This window comes from Strix uralensis, chromosome 22 (assembly GCF_047716275.1).
Source record: "Strix uralensis isolate ZFMK-TIS-50842 chromosome 22, bStrUra1, whole genome shotgun sequence".
Lineage (NCBI taxonomy): Eukaryota > Metazoa > Chordata > Aves > Strigiformes > Strigidae > Strix > Strix uralensis.
This window is the reverse complement of record NC_133993.1, coordinates 8,668,729-8,685,501: the sequence shown is the minus strand read 5'-3', so window position 1 is coordinate 8,685,501 and position 16,773 is coordinate 8,668,729. Positions and strand designations below refer to the sequence as shown.

Here is a 16,773-nt window from a genome sequence, read left to right as displayed (position 1 = left end):
GACACAAATTCAAGTCCATGTGAAATTTTCTCCTTTTTTTTTGGCTGTTTTTTTTTTTTTTTTATTATTATTATCATTATTATTACTCTCTCCTGTTACGCGTGGGGCGTCCGGTTTACAAGAAGCAGACGGGGCCAATGTTGATGCCGAATTCCTGGTCTGGAGCGCCAACGTCCATGGGAGCCAAATCGATGATGGGCAGGCGAGAGGTCTTTGTCGTCTTGTACTCGATGACTGTCTTGCCCCAAGCGCCGGTGTGACTCTGCGGGGAGGTCAGGATCAGCCCCAGCCCCGTAACACGTCCCCACCACCACCGTGCCCCTCCCCTGGACCACTCACCGTGCAGCCGTCCTCGGTGACGCCGTAGGTGAAGCGGCTGTTGCCTTCAGCCCTGATCTCGATCTCGTTGGCGCCTTGGAGGAGAAGGGCCTTCTTCAGGTTGCCGGTGTCCCGGTCCATGTAGGCAACGCTGTTCTTGCAGTGGTAGGTGATGTTCTGGGAGGCCTCGGTGGACATCAGGCGGAGGAAGGTCAGCTGGATGGCGACGTCGGCCGGGTTGGAGCCCTCACCACCATACTCGAACTGCCGGAGAAGAGGAGTTAGGCACCACAGAGCTGCTTGTCCATCCCTGTTGTCCCCCCGTCATCGTCCCTCTGCTCACCTGGAAGCCATCGCTCATCGTCTCGCCGAACCAGATGTGCTTCTTCTCCTTGGGGTTCTTGCTGAGGTACCAGTTCTTCTGGGCAATGGTGGCCTGAGTGGGGTAGACGCACGTCTCGCCCGTTTCCATGTTACAGTAGACCTTGATGGCGTCCAGGTTGCAGCCTTGGTTGGGGTCAATCCAGTATTCACCTGCGGGGCAGAGGGAGGGGGGTCAGGAGTGGGGAGGGAGGTGAGTGGCCACGAGGGATGGAGGAGGGAGGTGAGGAGCAGCCATGCAGGTGAGGAGCAACCATTGAGGTGAGGAGCAGAGACAGAGATGAGGAGCAGGGATGGAGGTGAGGAGCAGTTGTGGAGGTGAGGAGCAGCCATGGAGGAATGAGGTGAGGAGCAGGAGGGAGGGACAGAGGACGGAGGGATAGGTGAGGGGTAGCTGTGAGAGATGGAAGATGAAGGAATGGGGGGTGGAGGTGAGGAGCAGCCATGAGAGATGGAGGAGGGAGGTGAGGAGCAGGTAGGAGGGATCTGGGGGGTGGAGCATGGAGCTGAGCAGCAGCCATGAGGAACAGAGGAAGGAGGTGAGGAGCAGCTGTGAGAAATGGAGGATGAAGGGGTGGAGGATGGAGGTGAGGAGCAAGTAAGAGTGTTGGAGGTGAGAGCAGCCATGAGAGGTAGAGGATGGAGGTGAGAGCAGCCATGAGAGACACAACAGAGGAATGAAGGTGAGGATCAACCAGGGGGGATGGAGGAAGGATGGAGGTGAGAAACAGGTAGAGGGGACAGAAGGATGGGGGTGACAGCATCCCAGAGGGATGTGGGGACCAGCGGGGACACTGACCGCTCTTCCAATCGCCGTGGCACATCTTCAGGTCGCGGCAGGTACGGGCAGGGTTTTTGCGGGTGCCCTCGGGGCTGCGGATGTTCTCGATCTGTTGGCTCAGGCTCTTGAGGGTGGTGTCAACCTCCAGGTCCCGATCGCGCATCACGTTGGCGTCATCAGCTCGGTAGTAGCGCCCGCCATCGTGGGCCTTCTCCTGGGGTGGCTGGGGCAGGAAGCTGAAGTCGAAGCCACCACTGGGGGGGCCGGGAGGACCAGGGGGGCCGGGTGGGCCGGGGGGACCCTGCGGGAGGAGGAGGAGGATGGTGAGCAGGAGATGAAGGCAGGCGGCTGTGGGCAGGCAGCGGCAGAAGGGCCGATACATACGACGGGGCCGACGTCACCAGTGCGACCGCGGGGGCCAGGGGGGCCGATGGGGCCAGGCAGCCCGTTGAGACCATCTTTGCCAGCAGCACCAGCGGAGCCAGGAGGACCCTGTGGGAGAGGAGAAGGGGTGAGCATGGCCACCCTGCCTGGGCAGAGCGTGTCCCCCCCAGCCCTGTCCCCACAAGAAACCCGATGACAACGGGGACCCTCTCCCCACTGCTCCCCCCGGGATGCTCCAGCGCTGGCCGGAGGTCGTGGTTCAGCCAGGGACTTACTCTGGGACCGGCGGGACCAGAAGCACCAGAAGGACCTTGTTCACCAGGAGAGCCCTGTGCAAAAGGACAAGAAAAGGTCCCCTCAGCATCTTGCTCTGCGTCCAGGGCATGGGGCAGCACCCGGGGCCACCGTCACCCCATGGGACTTACGGGAGGACCAGGTGGGCCCTGGAGACCGGAGAAGCCTCTGTGACCCTTCATGCCTCTGTCACCCTGTTCACCGGTTTCACCTTTGTCACCACGGGGACCTTGTGGACCCTGGAGGAGGAGGAAGAGGAGGAAGATGATGTGTTGAGCGCGGTCCAGCCCAGCCACTGCCCCCGCGCCCACGGAGATGCAGAAGCACCAAGGAGGATGGAGGAGAACATCAACTTACAGCAGGACCACGAGCACCAGCAGGACCAGCGGGGCCAGCAGGACCTTGGGGACCCTGGGACAGGAGAGAAGGGGACAGGTTAGAGCATCCTCCACCTTCTGCTGCCACCGGCTCAGGCCAGCATCACCCTGAGAGGGGTGGTGGGACATGTGGCTTCCCAGGGACGCTCCTTTCAACAGCTGGAGCTGAGCCCAGGGCCGGGCCCTGACCCGTCGCGGGTTTGTCGGATCTATCCTGGCTCCATAACTGAGTCGAGCCCGGGGTGACCCCTGGGCTGGGGAGGGGGACGAGGAGGGGGCGCGCTGGGCAGAGCATCACTTACGGTCTCACCACGATCTCCGTTCTTGCCAGCAGGACCGACGGGGCCGGGGGCACCGGGGGCACCGGGAGCACCAGGGGGGCCAGCAGGGCCGGTCTCACCACGGTCACCCTGTGAGGAGGAGGAGGAGGGAGAGGAGAGGTCAGTGTGGGCCAGCACAACCCCATCGCCCCCCCCCACAGCCCCCTCACCAGCCCACTCACCTTGGGACCAGCAGCACCATCACGACCGGGGGCACCTTCAGCACCGGGAGCACCCTACGGAGGAGCAAAGACCCCCTCGTTAGGGCCGGCGGGGGCTAACGAGGGCCTGGATGGCACCATCTCCGCTCAGCCCGCCGCAGGCCCCGCCGCGCACCGACTCCGGCAGCGTTCATGATTGTGACGAGTTGGCAAGTCCTCAGCGCAGGCAGCCCGGGGGCCCGTGCCCCCTCCAACACCGACGGTTGCCCACGGCCACTCACCTCACGTCCAGCTTCACCAGGGGGTCCAGCCAGGCCGGGGGGGCCCATGGGGCCGGGAGGACCGCGCTCGCCAGGGGAACCAGAAGGACCTTGTTTGCCGGGTTCACCCTGCGGAGGGGAGAGGATGGGGGGGGCGTTAGACACCATCGAGAATCCCCCCCACCTGGGGGTGCAGCCGTGGGGGCTGCACGGGTGAGTCAGACCCTAAGGGGGGTCCCCAACATCGTCTGTTCCCGGGGAGCCCCCCAGGTACTCACAGAGGGGCCGGGCAGCCCAGGGAAGCCTCTCTCGCCTCTTTGTCCGGGGAGACCAACGACACCGCGCTGGCCGGCGATACCTTGGGGTCCGGGGGTGCCAGGAGCGCCCTGCAGGGACAAACAGCACCTCAGGGTGGTGGCAGCGGCGTGGAGGGGGGGGGCCACCCTCCCAGTGGAGGGGACAGCTGAGGGATGCCGGGCTGAGGGGGGAGCATGATGCTGCCCAGCATCCCCCGCTCTGTGGAGGGGGTCCGACCGGGGTGGGGGGTGACTTACGATGGGGCCGTCAGCGCCAGGAGAGCCCTTCTCACCGGGGGGGCCGGGGGGGCCAGCGGGGCCAGGCTCACCAGGGCGGCCAGCGGGGCCAGTTTCACCGCGGGGTCCTTTGCCACCTTCCTTCCCGCTGGGGCCGGGGGGGCCGGGGAGGCCGATGTTTCCCTGGGCAGGGAAGGGGGGGAGGCGATGCCGTCAGGCAGAAGCCCGGGACCCCCCCAGCTGCCAGCTGAAGGGCAGCCAGGGGTGTCCCAGTGCCAACTGGGACAGGGCGGCCACGTCAAGCTGCCTGGATGGGTGCCCAGCACCTCCCATCCTGCGTCCCCCCCATCACCAGCACCCTCCCACCCACACACATCCCCCCCCATCTCCCAGCCCCCCACCTCTCGCCCCGCCGGGGGTACTCACAGAGGGACCGGGGGGACCAACTCTTCCAGCAGCACCAGGGAAACCAGTAGCACCCTGGAAGGGGGGAAAACTGGAATCACCAAGGGCCGGCCCCAGGGATCACCGTCCCCCACCGTGGAGCGGGTCCAGGGGACTGTCCCCTGGCTGGGGGCCACCACAGGGAGCCCTGGGGCCAGTGGCCAGGAGGAAAGCATCTATCCAGGGAGGAGCTGGGGCTGATTTGGGGGGGCGGGAGGAGAAAGGAAAATCCCTCTTTTTCCTTCTGCTCCATCCCTCCCTGGGATGAAGCCACCCCAGGTTGGTGCCACCCCCCCAGATGGTTTTGGGGGTGCAAGGCTGGAAGTGCCGCAGCTCCCCTCTGCCCCACGGTGTTGGGGGGGGGAAACACAGCGGGGAGTTAAGTCACCCAGGGGAGTTTGTGTCCGGGGGGGGGCCCTGGGGCCCCAAACCTCTCCCTTCTACCACGAGACTGGTACTTACAGGGGGTCCAGCGCTACCACGAGCACCTTTGGGACCAGGAGCACCAACAGCACCCTGTGGAGGAGGAAGAGGAGGAGGAGAGGGGTGAGCCGCAGCGTGGGGCTGGACCCCGAGTGGGTGTGGGGTGGGGGGCAACTTACGGCGGGGCCAGGAGCACCAGTGGGGCCAGCAGGGCCGGGGGGACCGGCATCACCCTTGGCTCCAGCATCACCAGTTTCACCTTTAGCACCAGGCTGGCCATCGGCACCCTGCGGGAGAGCGGAGTGGGGTGAGCCGGAGCGGGGGGCTCAGCATCACCCTGGCGGGGCAGGATCAGGCTCCTGGGGCAGGGAGGAGCGAGGCCGTCACACTTACAGGGGGGCCAGCAAATCCAGCAGGACCAGGAGGGCCGGGCTCGCCGCGGTCACCCTAGGAAAGATGGCGAGAGAGCGGCGTGACGCCAAGCAAGGGACGGCCACCAACGGCCTCCAAGGGATGGCCACCCATGGCAGGGCCATCGCCCAGGGCAGGGGGACACTTACGGGAGCACCACGGGCACCAGTGGGACCAGCAGGACCGGGAGGACCAGCTTCACCCTGGAAAAGGGGAGGAAAACCAAAAAAGAGGAGGTGAAGGCCGTGACGAGGAGGTGGCGGTGGGTGCTGGGACACATCTGTCCCCGGGGCAGTGTCCAGCCGGGGGACAGCCCTACCTTGTCACCGGGAGCACCAGCAGGGCCGGGGGGGCCAATGGGGCCAGTCAGACCTCGGAGACCGTCTTTGCCAGGAGCGCCGTCAGCACCTTTGGGACCGGGGTCACCCTGGGAGAGGAAGATGATGGTGGGTTACATGGGGAGGTCCCTGCTGGGGGTTCACCCCTCGCTTTCCTCTTCTGTTCACACAGCAACACCGAGGCACCCCTGGTTCTTCCTCCTCCTCCTCCTCCCAGGCTCCGGGGGAAGACCTGGGCTCAGCTCCCAGCTCCCAGCAAGGGGCTGTCCCCAAGGGCCACGCTGGGATGGGGACAGAGGTGACAGTGTCACCCCCTCCCCAGGAGCTGCTGCCCACCGGCCCTGGCTTAGGGGAGCACATCAAGCTCCGAGGGGACGATGCGGGGGGGACACAGGGATGGTTGGGAGCAGAGGACCGGGAGGGGACATCAGGATTTTGGGGGACACGTACTCTGTCACCCTTGGCGCCTGGCAGGCCGGCAGCACCACGCTCTCCGGGCATACCCTGCAGACCGGGGGGGCCTTGGTTCCCGGGGGCACCGGGAGCACCAGCATCACCCTGGGCAAGAGAGACAGAAAATGGGTGTTAGCGAGAACCCGGCGCTTCCCCGACACAGCAAATTCCTCCCCGGTTTCAACACCAGCCCCAGAAAAGGGGGTGAAGCCAAACTCAACCCCCCCCACTTTACATCTGCACCCCAAGAGCTGCCGGACAGGGCTGGTCACCCATCACCCTGACAGTCGCGGTGGAGCCGAGACCTCGCCCCTACCTTAGCACCATCGTTACCGGGAGCACCGTTAGCACCACGAGGACCTTGGGGACCGGGGGGGCCTTGGACGCCGCGTTCGCCGGGGAAACCTCTCTCGCCCTAGAGAGGGGAGGCAGGAGAGGGGCCGAAGTTGTCAGGGGGGGCGGCGGGCACCGGGGGGTGCCGAGAGCCGGCTGGGGAGCGAGTGGGGTTCAACTTACCCTGGCACCAGCGGGACCGGGGGCACCAGCATCTCCGGGGACACCCTGTGCGGGAGGGAGAGGGGACAGAGTCAGGGCGGGAAGGGGTGGCCCTGGGGACAGGCGGAGGGAGCCCAGGGACACCCCCAGAGGTGAGGAGGGAGGGGGTCCCCCAGTGCTGATGGGGATGGGCTGGGGTCCTCACTGCTCCCAGGAGAGAGGCTCCACGGAGCACATTGCCTCGGGGGGCACTGGGGGGGCACCCCATCAGCAGCCCCCCCAGCCCTGGCTGGGAGAGGGGCAATGGGGAGGGGACAGGGACGGTCCCACACAGCGGCCACGCTCGCCCACACTCACCTGCTCACCGGGCTTGCCAGCCTCACCGGGGGGGCCAGCGGGGCCCGGCAGACCCTGGGGAGGAAGAAGAGGAGCGATGAGACACCCCGGAGGTGGGTGAGCAAAGGGGACGAGGAAAGGGACAACGTCACCCCCCACCCGGGATGGTTTGTCCCCTCCCAAGGGGACATCCCTCACCTGGAAGCCGGGAGCACCAGCAGGACCTTGTTCACCTCTTTCTCCAGCGGGACCCTGGGGGAGATGGGACAAGCATGAGGGGGGGCAGTCGGCTCCCAAGCCCCTTCTCCAGTGGCCGAGTGTGGCCGTGGGTAGCCAAGGGCTCGTTGATACTCACGGCAGGGCCAGGAGGACCTTGGGCACCAGCTTCACCATCTTTGCCAGCAGCACCCTGTGGGGGAGGGAGAAGAGGGTGCTCAGAGCACAGCCCCGACCTGCGGCCCAGCGATGCCCCCCAGGACTCTGCACCCTCCCCTGCAGGGGGCACGGGGCTGGATGCGGCCGTAGCATCCTTCGAAGGACGGGAGAAGCTGCGGCGAGTTGCCCACAGCCACGTCACCTCCCTGCTGTCCCCGCTCCAAAGCTGCTGGCAGCCACCAGGCCGGAGTCCCGGCCACCTCAACCCACTGACGTCCTCATCCTTGGAGCCTTCCCTGGCCCCATCCCTGCCACCCCACACCCCATCCCTGCCACCCCACACCCCAGCCTGCCACCCTACACCCCATCCCTGCCAACCCCACACCCCATCCCTGCCAACCCAACACCCCATCCCTGCCACCCCACACCCCAGCCTGCCACCCTACGCCCCATCCCTGCCACCCCACACCCCATCCTGTCACCCCACACCCCATCCCTGTCACCCCACACCCCATCCCTGCCACCCTACGCCCCATCCCTACCACCCCACACCCCGTCCTGTCACCCCACACCCCATCCCTGTCACCCCACACCCCATCCTGCCATCCCACACCAGGGTGAAGCCCTCACAGGCCCTGGCGAATACTTACAACAGCACCAGGGGGTCCGGGAGCGCCTCTCTCGCCGGGTTTGCCGGGCTCACCCTAAAAGCAAGAGAGCAGGATGAGACCCACAATGACACCCCGATACCAAGGGGCATGAGCCTGCGGGCTCGGCCAGGCCCCTTCCTGGGGGGGCCACATCCCCTGAGCCACCCCTCCTGGGGTGCCTGTGTCATGGGAGCCATGTGCCCCCCCACAGCCACCATCCCAGGGGTGGTGGCAGTGGCTGGCGGGGGGGTGGAATCCCCTGTGGACCAGAACTCCCACATCCACCGTGCAGCATCATTTCCAGCAGCTCCCCCACCCCGGGGGGGAGGCAGCACCCCTTTATACTCACCGCAGCACCTTTGGGACCAGGGAAACCCATCACGCCGGCTTGACCTCTGGCTCCGGGGGGGCCGGGGGGGCCGGGGCGACCATCTTGACCAGCGGGACCCTATGATGGGGGGCAGGGGGTGAGCACCCCGTTAGCAGAGGCCATGGCGAGTTAAGGGGGGAGCAGGGTGTTGGTGGGTGCAACTTACAGGGGGACCAGTCTTGCCGTCGGGACCGGGGCTCCCAGGGCTTCCAGTCAGACCCTGCAAGGCAGCGCGGGTGGGTTAGGAGCTCCGAGCTCCCAGGAGATGCTCCAGCATCCCGGAAAACGGCTTCTCCGCCGGCACGGAGAGCGTGGCAGCGGGGGCCACCAGGACGGTGGCTCCTCGTAGCCACCGTGCCCACCCCCCCGCCGCACTCACCTTGGCACCAGGGAGGCCGGGTTCCCCGGGGCGTCCAGCTTCACCAGGAGATCCCTTGGGGCCAACGGGGCCGGGGGAGCCACGTTCACCGGGGGGACCCTGGGGAGAAGTGAGAGAGGGGACAGAGGTTACCCCAGCGCAGGACATCATCCGGGGACGGCGACCAGAGCTGTGTCACCGGTGGTGGCACAGAACTGGTCTCACCACGGCGTGGGGACGTGTGACAAATACACGGTTGTCCCCACAGCCCCGCTGAGGACACGGCTCTGCGGCCCAGGCAGGCGGGAGGGAAACGTTGGGACCTACCTTGGGACCAGCGATGCCATCAGCGCCAGGGAAACCGCGGCTGCCGGGAGCACCCTGCGAGGGACAGGAGAGGGGTCAGTGCGGTGACATGGGGTGACCTCGGGGGGGTTGGGGGTGCAGGGGAGGGATGCGCCGATGCGGGATGTGGCCACCAGTGGGAGCAGCCTGGTGTCCCTGCTGAGGTGCTCCACTGGAGAACTTGGTGGGGCGTTGGAAGGGGCTGGGGATGTCACCATGGTGGGTGTCTGTCCCTGAGCACACACGAGGCTCAGCCGCTGGACGTGGGGAGATGGGAGGAGGACGGGGATGGGGACAGGGACATGACGGGGATGGGACAGGGACTGCTCCTACTCACACGTTCGCCGGCAGGGCCAGGAAGCCCAGCAGGGCCGGGCTCACCACGAGCTCCTCTCTTGCCTTCCTCGCCGGCTGGGCCGGGGGGACCTTGGACACCAGCAGGACCCTGGGGAAGGAGGCAAAGGGATGAGCACCCATGGGGTGCATGGGAGCCAGGGGGGGCCGAGCCCCCGAGGAGACGTGAGGGGGTCACTTACGGGTTCGCCTTTGGCACCCGTGTCTCCCTTGTTGCCTGGAGCACCGGGTTCACCCTGGAAGTGGAAGGAGAAAAGAGGGAAAAGCCGTTTAACACCGGATTGAGGAGCAAAGGGAGCCCTGAGCTGCATCCTGCCAGCAGGAGGGGGGGGTGCTCAGCTCTGTCAGCCCCCAGCACCATCCTGCACTCGCAGGGCTGGAGCAGAGGGGGGATGTGAGAGGAGACATCTCCAGGTGGGACAGCAGCTCGCTGGAGTAGAAGAAAGGATCCAACCCCCCGAGGAGGCAGATGGGGGTGTCTGGGGATACTCACGCTGTTACCCTTGGGACCGGGGGCACCGCTGGGACCCTGGGGTCCGGAGGGACCACGGGCACCGGGGAAGCCAGGAGCGCCAGCAATGCCAGGAGCACCCTAGAAGAGGCAGAGGAGGCGGTGAGGGAGCAGCACGGCCCCTCAGTCCAGAGCCAGGTGGGGGGGGGGGGGCGAAGGACACTCACAGTTGCACCCTTGGCACCAGGTTGACCATCAGCACCGGGGTTGCCCTGTGGAGAGGAAGAGGAAGAGGAAGAGGAGGGTTATGCCGGGGCTGGCAGGACGCGAGGCCAAAGCACAAGGAGCCATCAGATGCCACTTACAGCAGGACCAGCAGCGCCAGCAGGGCCGGGGGGACCGGGCTCACCGCGGGCACCTTGGGGACCTTCACCACCACGAGCTCCCTGGGGACCAGTTTCACCCTGGGGAGGAAGAGGAGGGAGGAAGAGCCATGAGCACGAGGGCTGCCCTGAAACCCCTGACACGGCTGATTTTGCCCTCCATCTGCAGCTCCTTTCCCACGGAGACAAAGCCAGGAGAGATGCCCACAGGACTTGGCTGAGGCTGTCCCTGTCTGCCCCACCATCCCAGGCAGCAGCGAGCCCAGGGCACTTGAGGCTTTCTCATTTTGGGCCACGTGGGGAACCCATTTGATGCGCAGTCCTTCTCCCGCACCCCACGCTCCCAGTTTCCACCAGTTTCTCCCAGCCCAGAAGATGCCACCTGGAAGAAGATGGTCAGGCAGGTCCTACCTTAGCACCAGCAGCACCAGGGAAGCCGGGGGGACCAGCGGGGCCAGTTGGACCCTAGATGGGAGAGAGGGCACGTGTCAGAGGAGGATTCCCACCTCACACATCTGGCGCTGGGGGGTTTTCCGGGCAGCAGAGCTCTGGCCCCTGGCCAGGATTTCCTGGCCACGGTGGAACTGGGATGGGATCTCCCTCCAGAGAAGTTGGAGCTGATGCCGGGTGCTGGGGGCGGGGGGGGCGGTGGATGTGTTTGGGGGTTACTTACGGGAGGACCAGCAGCACCAGGAGCACCATCGTTACCACGAGCACCCTGCAGGAGAGGAGACACCCATTAGTGATGCCCATTGGCAGGAGAGGTGGCCCCCAGCCCTCCTACACACCCCAGGGCAAGGGATGCTCAGCCCTGCCCAAACCAGATACTCACAGCAGGGCCAGATGGACCAGGACGGCCTCTCTCGCCGGGAAGCCCACGAGGACCCTGGGGAGGGGAGAGGACACGTTTTGGGTCACCAGGAGAGACACTTTCCCCTTTCAGGGCCTCCTCCCATCCCTGTGCTCCCCCATCCCTCCCTGCTCCTGCCCTCAGTGACATTTCCAGGGGATTAAACCACCTCCCACCCCATTCCCCAGGGCATCCCTGGGGAAGCATCCCCGAGGACGAGCTGTTTCCCCATCACGTCTTGTCTCACCGTCCCCTTTTGCTGGCCGAGGCCAGACCCCCGCCATGGTCCCCAGGTACCCCAGCACTCACCATCTGCCCAGGAGCACCATTCTCTCCAGGGCTGCCGGGCTCGCCCTAGGAGAAAGGACAACATTGAGGGCCCTGCTCCAGAGGGAGGGCGGGAACAGCGATGACTTTACCAGGAGGACAGGGGTGACGCTGTCACCGCTCCTCACCTTGGGGCCAGCAGGACCGGGCTCACCCTTGGCACCATCCAGACCACTGAAGCCCTGGGGAGCAGGAAAGAGAAGGAGGAGGGGGGGGGTGTCAAGAGGGGACCCCCTGGTGAGGTTGGGCTCCCCCTTCCCCTAAATCTTGCAGGCGTGGGGGGTGGGACTCACTCTGTGACCCTTCATGCCCGGCAGACCGGCAGTTCCTGGGAGACCACGTGCACCCTAGGAGAGAAGAGCAGGCGGTGATGGAGATGCTCAGGGGGGGCCGTCCCCGCACCCCCTTACCCTCGTCCCCAAGGGGGGCAGGCAGCTGGTGTCACATCCTTGCTTTGCCACCAGGCAGGCCACAGTGGGGGTGTCCCCTCCTGTGCCCCCCACCCCGGGGAGGGGACCCTGGCAGGGAGCATCTCACCTGGGGGCCGGGGGGACCACGCTCTCCGGGACGGCCGGGCTTCCCAGCTTCACCCTAAGGAGAAGGACACCGCGTTGGTGGCATGTCCCCAAGCCAGGTGGCTCCTGTTTGCCTGGGGGGGGACTGGCAGGGCCACCAGGTCCCAAACTGAGGTGGGGGTGACCCCATCCATGGGGCACTTACGTCATCTCCGTTCTTGCCAGGGGGGCCGGCTGGACCACGGGGACCCATTGGACCCTAGGAGAGATGCAGGGCAGGGGTGAGGATGCTGTAGGTGACAGCCATGCCCTGTCACTCTGTCACCCAGGATGGGCAGTGCCAGGCTCCAGCAGCCCCATTCCCACAGCCCCCCAGCATGGGGACAGCATGACCACAGCCAGGGCCTTGTCCCCATCCCCAGGGGACATCAGGGAGGAGGAGAAGGAGGAGGTGGCAGGACTCACAGAAGCACCAGGCTCTCCGGGTTCACCAGGGGGACCTTGGAAACCTTGAGGACCCTGCAGGTTGGGGGGAAAAAAGAAAAAAAAAATGGAAAAAATGGGTTAGAAAATGGGATGATTGGGCCTGAAGACCCCGGTGGCAACAGCGGTGTGTCCCCCCCAATATGGTGGCGCGAGGCTGCGCGTCCCCACGTGTTTCCGTGGCCATCGGAAGGGTGGGACGCCCCGTCGTGCCCTTGCCCCGTCCCGTCCCACCCGGCCACCTGCACCCAAAGGGACCTTGGGGCCGCTTGTCCCCAAACCGAGGGGGGGAGGAGATACTCACCGGGGCGCCAGGAGGGCCGGGGAGACCGCGGGGCCCAGCCGGGCCCTGGGAAGGAGAAGGGAAAGCGGTGATGAGTGGCTGCCATGTCCCCACCTCTGTCCCCAGTGCCACCCCATCCCTGTCTCCACTGACACCCCATCACTGTCCCCATCTCCACCCCATTCTCATCCCCATTGTCACCTCATTGTCACCCCACTGTCACCCCATCACCACCCCATCGCTGTCCCCATTGTCACCCCATTGCCACCCCACTACCACCCCACTGTCCCCATCTTCACCCCATTCTCATCCCTATTTTCACCCCACTGCCTCCTCATCACCACCCCATCCCTGTCCCCATTGTCCCCCCACTGTCCCCCCATTGCCACCCCATCCCCACCCCATCCCCATTGTCACCCCACGGTCACACCATTGCCACCCCATCCCCATCCCCATGGTCACCCCACTGTCCCCCCATTGCCACCCCATCCCCATTGTCACCCCATGGTCACACCATTGCCACCCCATCTCCATCCCCATGGTCACCCACTGTCACTCCATTGACACCCCATCCCCACCCCATCCCTGTCCCCATCCCCTCCAGGACTAACGTCGCTCCCCATCCCTCCCACCTCCCACTGCTCCCAGCACCCTCGTCACGGGAAGCTTCACCCAGCTTCACACCTCCCCCTGTGTCCCCCCATGTGTGTGTCCCCCGCCGCGGGGACCCGTGTCACCCCGGGGCTCACCATGGGGCCGGGCACAGCCATGCCACCGGCTTTCTCGTCGTAGCCATAAGACATTTGAGGAGCGAAGTTCTGCGGGCAGGAGGGAGAGCAGGGGGTGAGCGGGGTGCGGTTACCCCCACGGGGGTCTGCACCGCCGGGGACCCCCCCATACTCACTCCGCCGAGGCCTGGAGGACCTGGAGGGCCTGGGGGTCCCGGGAGGCCAGGCTGTCCAGGGATGCCATCTCTGCCAGGGGGGCCGGGGAGTCCCTGGGGGGGGAGAGAGAAGAGGAGGGTGAACCCCAGCGGGACGGGGGGGGTCCCGGTGGAGTGGGGCGGGGGCTCTGCGAGGGCGATACCCACCCTGTCTCCTTTGGGGCCGGTGTCTCCCTTAGGACCCTGTTGGAGAGAGACCAAACGGGTGATTAGAAAAGGGGTTCTCTAAAAATAGGTGGGGGTTTGGGGTCACGGGGTTGGGGGCGGGGGCAAGGGAGCTGTTACCTCTACTCCAGCATTTTCTGGGTAGACAGGGGAGGCTGCGGGAGAAAGGACGGGAGTTTAGAGGAGCCCAGCATGAACCAGCACCCCACACCCAACCCCGCCCCGCAGCCCCGACACCCATCCCGGGACAGGGGGCACCCAGCCCCGCTGCTCCCCAGGGACCACCAGCTCGGAACAGGGAGGGGGGACACGCCACGGTACCGTCGGTGTCGGGACAGATGGGGCAGCACTCTCCGAAGGGGATCTCGGCGTTGGGGCAGTCGGAGGTGTCCTCGCAGATCACCTCGTCGCAGAGGATGTTGCCGCTGTCGCAGACGCAGATCTGGCAGGGTTCGGGTTTCCACACATCCTTGTCGTTGTATGTTAGGCCATCCTGTATGCAGCTTCCAGTTTGAACTGGGAGAGAAGGGCAGGGCAGGGGGAAGCGTGAGGGCGGGGGGCATGGCGGCGGCCCCCCACACGGCCCTTCCTTTGCTCTCCGCCCCCCCCCCTTCATCCCCCCCTTTGCTCCTGCAGCATTTCTCCCTTCATCTGTTTCTCATCAGCCCATCGCGGTGACACAGGAAAAGCACCACAATAAACTCTTCCCACATACGCTGGAATTTAAACAAAAACCTCCAGCCAGTTGCTACGTCCCGCGGCGGATGGGGCCAAGGCAAATACCCCCGCGGCGGGCAGGGGGTTGGCACGGGGGTCCCCATCATCCGCGGGGGACGGGGATGGGGATGGGGATGGGATGGGGATGGGTGGGATCGGGTGGTTGGCCCCGACGTCTGGGCTGAAATTAGATCCAGGCGGCTGCGGGATGGGGCTGGATCAGGCCAGATGGGTTTGGGAATGAGAGGCCAGACACTGGAGGCAGGGGGGGGGTGGCGCTGGCGTGGGGAGGGCAGGGCGACATGCCAGGGCCCGGGGGTGGCCCCACGGTGGGGAAGGGTCCCGGGGAGGGGGGTGCGGGGTTGTCCCGGCCTGTGGTCCCTTCCAGCGTTCGGTAAGGGCAAAAAGAAAAGTAAAAAGGCGAAAGGCAAAAGGCGGCGAAAAAATGCAATTGCAAAATGCGACCGGCCCAACGCCCGTTGCAAAAGGCAGAATGCAGAATGCAAAATATGCAGAATGGACGTTGTCGAATGCAGAATGCAGAAAGCAAAAAAAAAATAAATAAATAAACAGGAAAAAAAAAAAAAGCACCAAAAAATTCCCCTCAAATGACAAAATTGGGCAAAATGCGAAGGGCGCCCCAGGCCTGGCTCCGTCCCAGGGTCCCCCCCGTGTCCCCACACCTGCAGGTGGCAGGCGCAGGCAGGCGCAGGCAGGCACAGGCAGCCCAGTGGGGCGCAGGGGGGGACCCAGCGGCGGGGAGGGGGGGGGGGGCAGTGACCCCAGCCATGCCCCCGTCCCCCCCATCCCCGGGGCAGCCCCACGGGGAGGCCGTGGGGCGACATCCCCGCTCCCGGGGCGGCCGAGCGGGGCCGTCTGGCCAGCCCCGACTTTACAGGCTGCCGAAACATTTTCCTTATGAATCATCCGAGACTTTTCTAATTCTTTCCTGATGGCTTTTGCAGATCCCGGGGCCGGGCTCCCCCCTCTCCCCTCCACTCCCCCCTCACCGCTCTCTCCCGCGCTCTTTCCCCCCTTTCCCTTCCCTGCCTCCTCCTCCTCCTCCCCTTCTTCCCCGGCTCCCTCCTTCCCCGCCGGCTCCTCTCCACCCTTCCCTCCCTCCCCGCTCTTGGCAGGGCGCCCCGACTCTCCGCGTCGGCACAGACCCCCTAAAACCCCTTCACCCCAAATCCCCCCAATACATTTTTTCCTCTTTTTTTTTTTTTTTTTTTTTTCCCCATTAATTTCCCCCAACTTCCTTTTTTTTTCCGCTCGGGATGCCAACCACCCCTTTATCCTTCCCCAACCCCATGGCAGCAAGTGTGGAAGATGCCGCCCGACCCCGTCCCCACCCACCACCCCGCATCCCACCGGCCGCGAGGACCATCACCGCCGCCGACTACTTACTGTCTTCTTCTCCTTGCCCGCGGGTGAGTAGTACAGTCGCTGCTATCAACAGCAGTAACCGAGAATCCACAAAGCTGAACATGTCTAAATATTAGACATGTAGACTCTTTGGGGTCTCTTTTGTTCTTAGGTTGGGGTCATACGGGGCCGATCCGACTCTGGAGCTCCAAATCCAGACCCCAGCAGAAACTTCCTACTGCCCTTGCCCACTCCTTCGCCTCCCCTTATATACGATGCGGCGGCGGGGAGAGGTGGGACCCGTCGCAACCAGGGAATTTTGGACGGCCCCTCAGCCAATCAGCGGCACCCAGCGAGTCGGGGGGCACCCCTCGCACCCCCCCCCCCCGCCCCCCGTCCGTCCGTTCATGCACACGCAGACACAGACATGCACACGCGTGTCGTCCCGAAGCGGGGCTGGGAGCGGTGGTTGTGGGGTGGGTGGGAAGGGGATGCTGGGGTGGGTGGGATGGGGGTTTGCTGAGGGGTGGGGGTTGGGGGGGGGGGATTTGGGGTTTTGGGGGGGTTTTGCACATCCTGAGGTGGTTGGAGGGGCTGGATGTGGCCAGGCGGGGTGGGGACAGGCGATGTGGCACGTGGCGTTTTGGGGACCCCGGTGCCACGCGATGCCGGGTTCTGCACCGGGGGGGGGTGGGCCGGGGCACTGCAAACACCTGCGACCCCCCACCCCACCACCCATCCCTGCACCCGGGGCTCCCCAGCACCCGCCCGTCCCCACGAGGACCCTCGTGCAGCGGGACCAAACCCCCAGCTCAGTGCAAAGGCCAAGGGCATGAGCACCAGGCACCCGGAGCATCCCTTGGGCGAGGATCCCCCACAGGACCCCAACCCACAGACACCCCCAAAACACCCCCAAGAACCACTCGCTTTTTTTTTTTCTTTTCCCCCCCTTTCTTTCCATATTTTCCCTTTCTTTTCCTCAAACCTCTCCCTCCTCACCGTCCCGCTCCCCTCTCTCCCCCCCTGGCACGCCTCCACGGCCGTTTCCACATTTGAAGGAGCCACGTTGGTTGGAAAAAGCAAAAGCTCCTTGACAATAATCCACAATCTACCGTGCAATTTGGGGAGGG

At 65.2% G+C, this 16,773-nt stretch overlaps 1 protein-coding gene across 1 annotated transcript; it reads right to left on the bottom strand.

Annotated features, from left to right (window-relative positions):
* Positions 1 to 14: 14 nt before the first annotated feature.
* On the bottom strand, positions 15 to 15,997 carry COL1A1 (collagen type I alpha 1 chain). The gene is made up of 51 exons (XM_074892178.1): positions 15,686 to 15,997; positions 13,883 to 14,077; positions 13,682 to 13,716; positions 13,544 to 13,579; positions 13,358 to 13,450; positions 13,203 to 13,271; positions 12,475 to 12,519; positions 12,153 to 12,206; positions 11,893 to 11,946; positions 11,710 to 11,763; positions 11,466 to 11,519; positions 11,301 to 11,354; positions 11,155 to 11,199; positions 10,828 to 10,881; positions 10,669 to 10,713; positions 10,407 to 10,460; positions 9,978 to 10,076; positions 9,840 to 9,884; positions 9,655 to 9,753; positions 9,344 to 9,397; positions 9,145 to 9,252; positions 8,790 to 8,843; positions 8,484 to 8,582; positions 8,271 to 8,324; positions 8,084 to 8,182; positions 7,735 to 7,788; positions 7,065 to 7,118; positions 6,908 to 6,961; positions 6,731 to 6,784; positions 6,395 to 6,439; positions 6,195 to 6,293; positions 5,876 to 5,983; positions 5,407 to 5,514; positions 5,237 to 5,290; positions 5,070 to 5,123; positions 4,856 to 4,963; positions 4,716 to 4,769; positions 4,236 to 4,289; positions 3,831 to 3,992; positions 3,555 to 3,662; positions 3,298 to 3,405; positions 3,038 to 3,091; positions 2,838 to 2,945; positions 2,516 to 2,569; positions 2,290 to 2,397; positions 2,140 to 2,193; positions 1,865 to 1,972; positions 1,499 to 1,781; positions 662 to 852; positions 340 to 582; positions 15 to 262 (listed from the first exon to the last, which is right to left on the bottom strand). The coding sequence occupies exons 1-51, from the start codon at positions 15,765 to 15,767 to the stop codon at positions 116 to 118; spliced, it is 4,362 nt and encodes a 1,453-aa protein (XP_074748279.1). The 5' UTR covers positions 15,768 to 15,997; the 3' UTR covers positions 15 to 115.
* Positions 15,998 to 16,773: the final 776 nt, after the last annotated feature.